The sequence below is a fragment of the Alosa pseudoharengus genome, unplaced genomic scaffold (assembly GCF_046254945.1).
Source record: "Alosa pseudoharengus isolate Yale_2024_CS ecotype anadromous, Long Island Sound unplaced genomic scaffold, YU_APseudo_1.1 YU_APseudo_1.1_scf_1, whole genome shotgun sequence".
Lineage (NCBI taxonomy): Eukaryota > Metazoa > Chordata > Actinopteri > Clupeiformes > Clupeidae > Alosa > Alosa pseudoharengus.
Window position 1 is genome coordinate 56,107,660 of NW_027468564.1, and position 10,000 is coordinate 56,117,659.

General features: G+C 46.3%; 1 protein-coding gene across 2 annotated transcripts in view; it reads right to left on the minus strand.

The window, feature by feature from the left end:
- The window catches only part of septin9b (septin 9b), a 61,637-nt gene that overhangs the window by 51,504 nt on the left and 133 nt on the right, over positions 1–10,000 (minus strand). Inside the window, exon 1 of one of the 2 annotated variants that reach the window (XM_076294041.1) lies at positions 2,613–2,733. The exons of the other annotated variant lie outside the window; for it this stretch is intronic. Within the exon in view, the coding sequence (XP_076150156.1) occupies positions 2,613–2,667 (55 nt within the window). The 5' untranslated portion in view covers positions 2,668–2,733. Of the gene's footprint in view, positions 1–2,612; positions 2,734–10,000 lie in introns of those variants that run through there. 2 annotated transcript variants of the gene reach the window in all.

Genomic DNA, 10,000 nt, shown 5'->3' on the forward strand with positions numbered 1-10,000 from the left:
CCTTAAGGCAGGAGGAGGAGGAGCAGGAGGGGGAGGAGGTGGAGGAGGGGACCCCAGTGAAATACAGCTGGTGGAGATCTGTGTTGTTTGGCCCCAGGTACCTCCAGCCTCCCCACATATCAACAGGTGGGGTGGGGCCAGCGTCACCTCCTCTTTGAACCCGCGGAGGGTAAACAGAGGCCTTAGGAGCAGGAATCCTGGATTTACACTCGCAGCTGACCACAGAGGAGCGCTTCAACCAGACAGCAATGCCACAGGGGCTGTGTTTCCCCTGTACGTTAGCATTTAGCCTTTAAAGGCCAAAACGAGGGTGATGGGAATGCAGCATCTAGATTAGAAGACTATTCAAAGTTTTATGGACAAAAAAGGCCGACACCATTTGGCATTTCAGTGCTTTTGCTGACAACGCCATCTCATCTGCTAACTAAGGGATTTTCAAGAGGAAGTCGTTTTGGGGAAGGATTTTTTTTTTTTTAAATCAGAAATGTGAAACCTCTGCTGTCGTCTGCCATGTGCAGCCAAACCAGCTCTCTGAGCTGCACAACAGGACGCCAACGTGGATTTTCCAGTGAGGCTGACAGCCGGGACGGTGATAAGACAAGAGATGTCAGGTTATCAGTTTCCCTCGGCTTTCCCTCAGCAGGACGCTGGATTGCCACGGTGACGTGGTGGACGACTCATCTGCTGAAGCCCCACACAGCGGTCAGATAAGCGCCGTCTAAAACATGCCAGCCTCTGAGATGACGGTGACAGCAGAACTGCTCTGAGAGGAAATGAGGCCATCTCTGAAATCTGCCACTGAAATGCGATGAAGATGAAGCCAGAGACAGCCAGGAAGAGAATGACCTACCAACCTTTTCATGTGGTGTCGTGTAGCTCTGCAAGGAGCGGGGGGGGGGGGCACTGAATGCATGTGAGAGCAGCTTCACAAACATGTTGACAGCCTACGTGCACTGCTCTTTACACACACTCACACCCACACACACACAAACAGACTTACTTTCCAGAGACTGCTCAGGAACACACACTCTTCTTTGCTCATGTTCTTGGCACCACTAAGCCCACGCTTCCTGTGGAATTTCCTTCTTCTGCACAAGCGCCCCCCGCCCCCCGCAACACCCCCCCCCCCCCCACTACACACACACACAAACACACACACACCCCTCAGCGGCAGGAGACCCCCTCACGGGCAGCAGCACGCACAACAGGGGCCTGGCGCCCTCCACAGTAGATCCACAACACACACGTCCACACCAGGCTTGTGCAAAATTCCAGAATTGAATTGAAACTGGCTCTTAAATTCCAATTAAATTCTTGAATTTCACTTGCATTTCAATTGAGGTAGCAAACAGGAAGCAGAATTGCAATTGGAATTGTGCACAACCCTGGTCCACACACTCGCCCGTCTGGGCGCGCACGGCCCTGTGTGTGTCTCTGTGTTCTGGAGGCCTGGCTGGCCCCAACTCCTTTTACAGTCAGCTGAGGGCACGAGGGAAGAGTGCCCATTTTAGGGAATACTCTTTCCATATGTTTGCTCTAAATGCACTTCAATTTGGCTGCTCGCACTGCACATGCCGTCTGCACTTTGTTAAATGTGGGGCAATGATAACATTATTGACCATTAATCTCAGTTACTGTTGTGCGCCGCTAAATGTTTACTTTGCATAAATAATGGGAAACCATGGAAACTACTATTTACAGTGGGGGGAAAAGGGGAATTGGAAAAAGAGGCCAAGATCTGCCTACAAGATCTGCCTACAAGATCTGCCTAAGTCTTCTGATATGACTTTCTGATTCAAAAGCGAAATGATTATAGTGCTATTTCGTCAGCACTTCTATTCGTTTAACATGTGTGACAACAAATGGGAATCTGAAGGATCAACCAGCAGGTTCCTTCATCCAACAAATGTGCTTTAACAGTTGTTAAAAAGCAGGCTCAGTTACATGAGGACCGCCTATAGTCTAGCAACAGCTGATATTCTACTATAACCATCTGAAGGAGACAAAAGAAGCTGTCATACATCAGATGGATGAGCTCGGCGTTCATCTGACCCCACGCAGAGACGTCAGCTGGGAACGCAAAGAACCAAAGAAATGGAGGGGAAAAAGAGAACCGCAAACGAGTAAAGTTGTGAAGGAGAGGGGGAAGGAGGGGTGTGTTGTGTGTATGGAGGAGATCCAGATGTTACCCTGTGGGTAAACGTGCTTTAGCACGGCCTCAGTGTTTTGATCTGGGGAGATTTCCTGTGGACACGAGCTGCTGTAAGTACTGTCTACTTTCGGGAGGTCAAAATGGGGAAATCAATAGCAGGCTAAATGCAGTAAGCTGAGGAGACACACACTCATACGACCTCATGATGCCCCCCCGCCCGCACATGCACACTCACTCACTCAACACCGCCACAACCACACAAAAGTGGCACTCAACCAATCAACACTGATGGATGCTCACATCCAGTCTCCCCATACTCTGTACACTTAAACTAATTAACTAACTAACTTAAACTATACTTAACACACTCTAAGATACACACTCCAGTTGTTATAATAGCTAATCCTTTTTTCTACATCAAGTGGTAATGAGGTAAAATGAGGCATGGAAGAGGACAAACCTTCAAAGTCAGATATAATTCCGTCCAAGTGGGCATTAACGGCTGAATCAGACATCCTGTCCTTTTAATCTCACCGCGGAGGAAGCTCTTTCCAAGGTAACGCTGAAGAGGGCAAGCTCAGGATTTCAAACAAATCCCAAATTAGGAGTCACGGCAATTAGAAAAAGAAAAAAAAAGTTTGAGCTGTGCAGCGCCAATGACACAACTTTCTTAAAGGACCAGCTACCTTTCAATAACAGCACCAGGGCCAGAGAGAGTGAAACTCAAGACCTCTCCTTCCCCTCCCACTCAGACTCTGTCTCTCAATCACTCTCCTTCTCCTCAGTCTCTCTCTCTCTCTGAATCTCTCTCTCTTCCTCTGGTGTCCAGGAGTCAATGAAGCCATACAGAATTGGCATATTGGCAGCATGCACGTTGTGTCGGATTAATGGTGAGACACTGTGCCAGTGGGGGGAAGTGGATAGTGTGCCTTTATAAACAGTAGAACACACTTCACCTAGACTTCTACCTACATATGGAACTAGAGCTGATTAAACCAAAAGAAAAATACAAGAAATGCTGCCTTTGAAAACCTTCCAAATTAGTAACTATCGCACTGTGAGTCCGTAGTGAATACTAGTATTTTGTAGTTTTTTTACTTCTTGGGCAGGCCAGATAAAAGTTTCTGTCAAATGTCAAGGACGTCAGAGATATTACCACAGTAACGGATGCACCAAGATGAAAGCCCAAGATGAAACAGATGATTCACTGGTTCTGATACAGAAGTCAACTCTTAACAGTATCAAAGGTCAGGATGTTTAATTCCAGCACTTGTCTGCTAGGTGTGAATTGTTAAGGAAGTAATGCTTCACCTTTTGCCACAACATTATGTCTTTACCGTTAATCTACTTATCTACCACAACAACTATGTTTAATACTTTTCACATCCTGATTAGGTGTATGATAAATTCATAAAGATATCAGTGGCTGACAACTATTGAACCTCTTTTACCGTAATCGTACTGTTACGTGGGACCCTAGGACTACCATAAGAGTTGCAGATTGGTGAACTGATAGAAGAAAGTGTGCAGATTGTGAAAAGCAACATATCTCTGAGGTGTCTTTACTGAAAATGTCTGATGATATTTGCACCTTTCTTAATTAAAGGGGCCTCTCCATCTAAAGCCAGTCACTATGTGCAAGCTGCTTATTCATTTCTATGTATCTGAACACCTGTATAAAACCATTGACCGCACTGACTTGCCGATATAAATATTTATCAACAATATCAGCTGGTCAGAGCATAGGACGGCTCAATAAAATGGGCCAAGACAAGACATTTTACTCCAACACACACTCATAAACAGACCATATTTAAACAGATGTAAACAAGATTAAATATATTGACTTCTACAGCCACAAAGTAAACACTCACATATACATATCTAAACATCACTCCTATAATAACTAACAACTGTGTATTTAACAAATATACACAATTGTGTATATAATCTCATCCAAGTAATCTACTACGGACACACAGAAAGTTACACAAACAAAACAAAGTTTATGGCGACTTGGAAGTAAATACAAACACCTTTTGAATCTTGCGAATGAACTATGCGCACAAATGTATTCAGGAACCTCCAAAACCACAGCGTTGTCTGTTGTGGCCTAGCGAGCCACACTGTACACGATGAGCATGATGAGTGTGATGGATGTGGAGCCGGAGACTCACAGCATGACGTGTAATTGAAAACATGCAGCGCACTGCACACAACGAAACAGAAAACACTCGGCAGAAACCACCTTGGAGGATGAAGTAGCTTTTTAAAAAATGTGTCAGGCATGGCCTTTGTCTTCCCAGCATCTGAGAGAGTAAGCGAGGCCCAGCCTGGAGGGCTGCTTGTCTTGGCTGCTGTTCAGGTAGTCTCAGCCTGAAGTCTAAACACCACTGGATGGGCGCTCTTATTAAAATGTAGCAGTCCCTCTCCAGTCATTTCCCAAACCTGTGGATCAGGGCTATTGCATGGTTGAATCACTTTTCTCTTTCTCTCCCTCTCTCTCTCTCTCTCTCTCTCTCTCTCTCTCTCTCTCTCTCTCTATTTCTCTCTTTGTCTCTCTCTGTCTCTCTTCTGCTCTAGAACTTTCCAAGTAGAGAGGAAGAAGGAGAGATCTAAGGATATTGCTAATAATAGGGCGCTGAAACGATCTTGTCGACATGTCGGCATTTGATACGTGTGTCGGCCCTGCATCCCCTTGCCAAGCTGGTAACTAATTAGCAGAATGACAGGCTGAAATGATAGATGACTGATTCAGGAAAAAAATAAGTTGGACAAGGAGGAAAGGCAGACCATGAAAGGCTTCCAACTCATCTGTTGTTTCTGGATGTGAGAACATTGGTAAATTCACACCAGTAAAGTAAATAATAACTTCTCTCCGTAATGAGACGTGATGGAGGCTGCAGGGTTGTTGTTCATTTCCTGTAGAGGGATAGTCTGCTGCTTAGCCTGTTTGACCACCCATGGGGTTCGCATAGGAACAGTGGACAAAGGTCCAGTTGTTGAGGTGCGAGAGGAAGGATCGGAGAGAAGCAATGGGCAAGTTCTGCAGTATGTGTACTGAAGGCTACACGCTGCAATTGACCCCTTGCTAAGGGCTGGCTGTTCCTGAAGCTGGCTATCTTTTAACCCGCTGTCAATGAGAGGAGTTCACTGGGACTTGATAGGATTGTTGTTAATGCACTACATGCTCAGTAATTAAACAGGATATGAGTGAACTCCAATCATCTTGATGTGACTAATTTCATGCTCAACCCTGTCCTAAAGAAGTCTGCAGGGGACTCAGGTCTTAGGTTGAGCACCTTAAAGCCACAAGCCACTCAGTCAGGTATTTCATAGGGAATAGGCAATTGCAAAACTTCAACCCAAACCAGTTCCCAAAAGAGTTCAGTCACTGAAACACTGGTCAAGCTTTGCATTGTGTTTGGAGGTTTGGACACACATCGCAGGCTAAAAAAGGAGTCCGAACACATCACCTCTTTCTCAACTTGTGCATGTTTAGCGGAGAGGACACGGCTGCACTCCCTGGACCGCTGCCTGGGCACACTGCAGCCTCGCTCACAGGCCACATCTGGAGGGCTGGGACCCAGTGCCAGAATAGCCCACACCAGAGCAGGCTTCCACAGCCACAACAACACATGAAGGCATCAGCCATCAGGCTTCAGTGGCACCTGATCAGACTCTGATTCTGGCTCAGCAGCCCAGGCCTAGAATGTGGGTCATCTCAGCCATAAAGAACCCTCCGAGCCGCAGGAGTCAAGCCCAGCGAATTGGTCAGAAAACCTGATTCCATTCACATCGTCAACTCATCACCGTCCCAACACTGCCAACGCAGCTTCACAAACAGAGCTTGAGAGTCCTCTAAATATTATTGTGCTTAGGGTCAAGCCAGAGCTTGGGGTGTTTGGCTGGACCACTTTCTCATATCTGATGAAACAGCTATTTGAATTCCAGTGGAACATCCAGCGATGTCCATCCCCCTCCAAAACAAGCAGTCCACTAACCAGGCTCATTTGCTGTCCCGCTCACAAATCAACCGACTGGACACATCACAAGCTCCAGTAGCTACTTCAAACGCAACTGGCATACATGTGATGTCAGTACCCATAATTCCGCACTGCTCGTCGACAAGCAAAATTACCCAACAATCATGTAAGAGTAGTTTAGTTTCCGTTTTGCAAAATGGAGCAGATTTACTGACGCCTTCATTGGACAGTTCAGGCTGTTTGTTTTACAAACTTGATTGTTCTGACCTTTCCAAACTCCAGACAGTATTAAATCACTTCTCCACACGCTGTTGCTCTCATCATACAAATAAACCTTAAAATGAAACAGCGCCGTCCAAAGGGCTGGTCATGTTTCAGGATTACACATTTAGAGAGGATATCTCAGTAGCAAGGAATATTTCACATTTGTTGTGCTGCTTCTGATATCAGACAAATATGCCCACACCCATACTGCCCATAAAACACACACACACACACACACACACACACACACACACACACACACACACACACACACACACACACACACACAGAGAGAGAGACCCACACACACACACCACACTGGCACAGCATCTGAAAATAAACTGATCCACATTTGACATGCCCCTCAGATGGGTTGGGCAGCACATTCCCACATTAACACTCCAGCACATCGTAAGTGGCTTTGGACAACAACAGTGGCAGCCAACGTGCGTATCCTACGCCAAAAAGGTGCGGTTTCCAAAGAACCGAGATTTTCCTGCACGATAAAGCCAGGATAAATGTTAACGTTTCTCATATTCTATTCTTATTACATTAAGAATAATAATAATGGCTGTTAGCGTGGGTACAGGAGACTCAATCATGAGTCATGAGAGGATATCCCATGCGGTCCTGTACTGAATGGCAGACAGGAGGCCAGCTTCCTGCACGTGTGCCTGGGGTCAGCATGTTCCCTACTGCCCTGTTCCCTGGCACCTCAGGACCAAGTGTCTGACTTGTTCTCAGATCAACCTCAGTAACCTTACACAACGTTACACAACCTTACACAATGTAACCTTACTCTATGCTCGGCAGCCATACCGCTACCAAAATAAAGAACTTTGTTAAGAAACAAGTTTCTGTAGGCATGCAGACGGGTGATGCTGTTGGATGCATGTTTATACATGCATGGCCTTATGCTTCTTTGTCTTGATACAAAACTGTCCCCACACACACACACACACACACACACACAAACACACCCACACCGACACACACACATATAACAGTGCTCTTGCCCAGGTTTGTTTGTTATTTGTGTGCCTATCTGCAGTCACACAGCTGCTTCCCTCCTCCCGTCAGGCTCCCTGCTGCAGGACAGGGACCAGTCCCTCACTGGTGCTGCTGACCAAACACACATCCTGACAGCACGTCAGGGACCGAGCAGCTCCGCTGACCACAGCCAGAGCACTCCTCCATCTGGAGTCATGCCCCCTTCTGCTGGACCTCAAGCTACGAATTATCCCCCCAAAAAAGGCTATCTGAAAACAGACAGAAAACTGGTGGATAGTAGATGGTGTCTATATGGCCTATCTCTGTCTGTCGACGAGGATGCTGGACACTTGGCAGATAAGGACATCTATTGTGCCTCAGGGATGTGATTGTTTATCTCCTCCCACTGATATCTCCTTGATGCCTCTCCAATGGACACGCAGCCTGTCCTGTGCGCTAGTTCCCACAGAAGCGTACCGCTTAGAGTGCCGAGGTGAGGGACACAGGCCAAGGCCTGGGGTCAGAAGACATTTTGATCTCGTCTCTTCGGACGAAACGTTTAGTGTTTATTTTCCATGAAAACTGGACCGCTGATTCATCTACCTTCCCAGCACGGAGCAATGTGTTAGCCATATGGAGTGATGATCGATGAGTTGCCATATTGGAAACCTAATCCTACAAAAAAGCGACAACATGCAGTATAGCTGTTACGCAGTAACACGAGAGCCAACGGAAACACCAGGCCCCTGAGTGCTCCCAGAAATCGCAGCCATACCGCTTTCAAAACACAGCCGATCTGTTGCGCTTTGGAGTGTGTTGTCAAGGCAACGGGACCAAACGTGAAGGCGAACGGGACCAGGAAGTTGCTCTGCCCATGGCTTCCTTAATAAAAAAAGAGTATGTTCCATTTGGGATTCAGAAGCCTTTGTCCTTTGCTCACACACATACACAGACACACAAGCACACACACAAGCACCCACACAAATTGAACATTGGAAATCATTAACTACCCACACTCTTCAAGAAACTCACTTTGAGTGCATGACCACATTGAGACCACTCTGGTCCTCAGGAACCCAAACGCTCCAGCGCCACTCTGTGGCCACTGGCTGCACTGCAGCCCTGATACAGCTGAAGCCAAGTGTGCTGCCAGACTCTCTGGGTGTCTGCTAAACAAACACAATAAAAGGCCTCATGTCACACCACTCCATCCTCAAGGCTACTGCACTCATTCCTGACATAGATCAGTCTCATCTTCAGAGTAAAGATGCATGCGCTTCACACAGTCCAGTAAACTGGGGTGTGATTATGAGTTCTGCCGGATGGCAGAGCAACCTATATTAAGAGAAGCCAGCGTATGTGTGTGACTAATGACAGGAAATACATGTAGATCAGTTTGCATCCTGCATAGACCACAGCACAAATAAATGTAGATCAGTGTAGGGCCTACATCCTGCATGTCAAGACCAAACCAGCTGAGGTATAAAATTCAAAGGTTAAAATTTAATTTAATTTAATTTCAGGTTAAAAATGAAGCCATCAGATTGGGTAATTCCTCATGATACATTAGTCCCAGGAGCCATGTTTATTGTGAAGCTAAGGCCCAGTTAAAAACAGGTGTATGTTTATCCCAATTCATTTACTTTTCTTTTACTGTACAAATGGCCACAATAACACCATGCCACCGCATGCTGTGTAGACATGTGTGGGAATGAATGGTGTCAGTAACAGTTTGCTGTCCGAATGGTGGGATCACCTTACTGCCATGCCATGTCTGACATCTTTTCCCATTAAGTGTGGGCACCGGCTCTGCAGACAGGAAGTGTCCATATACAGTGTCAATGGAGTCCTTCAGGACAGCTGAGGATTTGCCATAGCAACAGTGGGACCTTGAGCCATTCCAGCCATCCCATATTAGCCGCCCCTCCCAGGACAGTTGGTGCTTGTGGTCTCTCACACCCAGCCGCGCTCTCCGGAGAGTTCCGCAGCAGTGACTGGACACCTCCACTCTATCCGTCCAGACTTTTCACTATGAGCGTGTTGTGACAGAGTGCCGCTAACACTTGCACTCTTGAGATTTTGCCCACTGATAGAAGTGTTGCTATAGGACTCCGCAGACTAAGAATATCCCTAGAAGACAGTTTCAGAAATAAAAGGAGAAGTCTTCAACTATTCAGAGAGGGGAAAGAAATCTCTGCTTACTTTTGAGTTTGAGCTTCTCTGCTGCTGCAACAAAAGGCGTCTTTAAGATTTCCTGTCAAATGTCTCCGTCCAAAAATAGTTTGCTACCAGCCAGCACACTGCTCTACAACTCCGACTGTTGATTCATTCAACACTGGATTGTTAACTAGCCTTTCAGTTTTCATCAAAAGCCACTCAGCCACAGTAACCAAGTTATGTTTATCACAACAACCCCTAAAACTAAAAAAAAAGCTTCACTCATTTACAAAAACATTAATAAGTGTCAAACATCAAATGAGAAGACCAGCCTAGAAGATCAGGCTGCAAAAGCAGTCAGTCCCTGCCGAGTTGACTGTGGTCAAGAGCACTTCAGTTGAAGTCCCCTGACAGCAAAGCTTTGGAAAGACTCTCTGAAACAGAAGTTTGT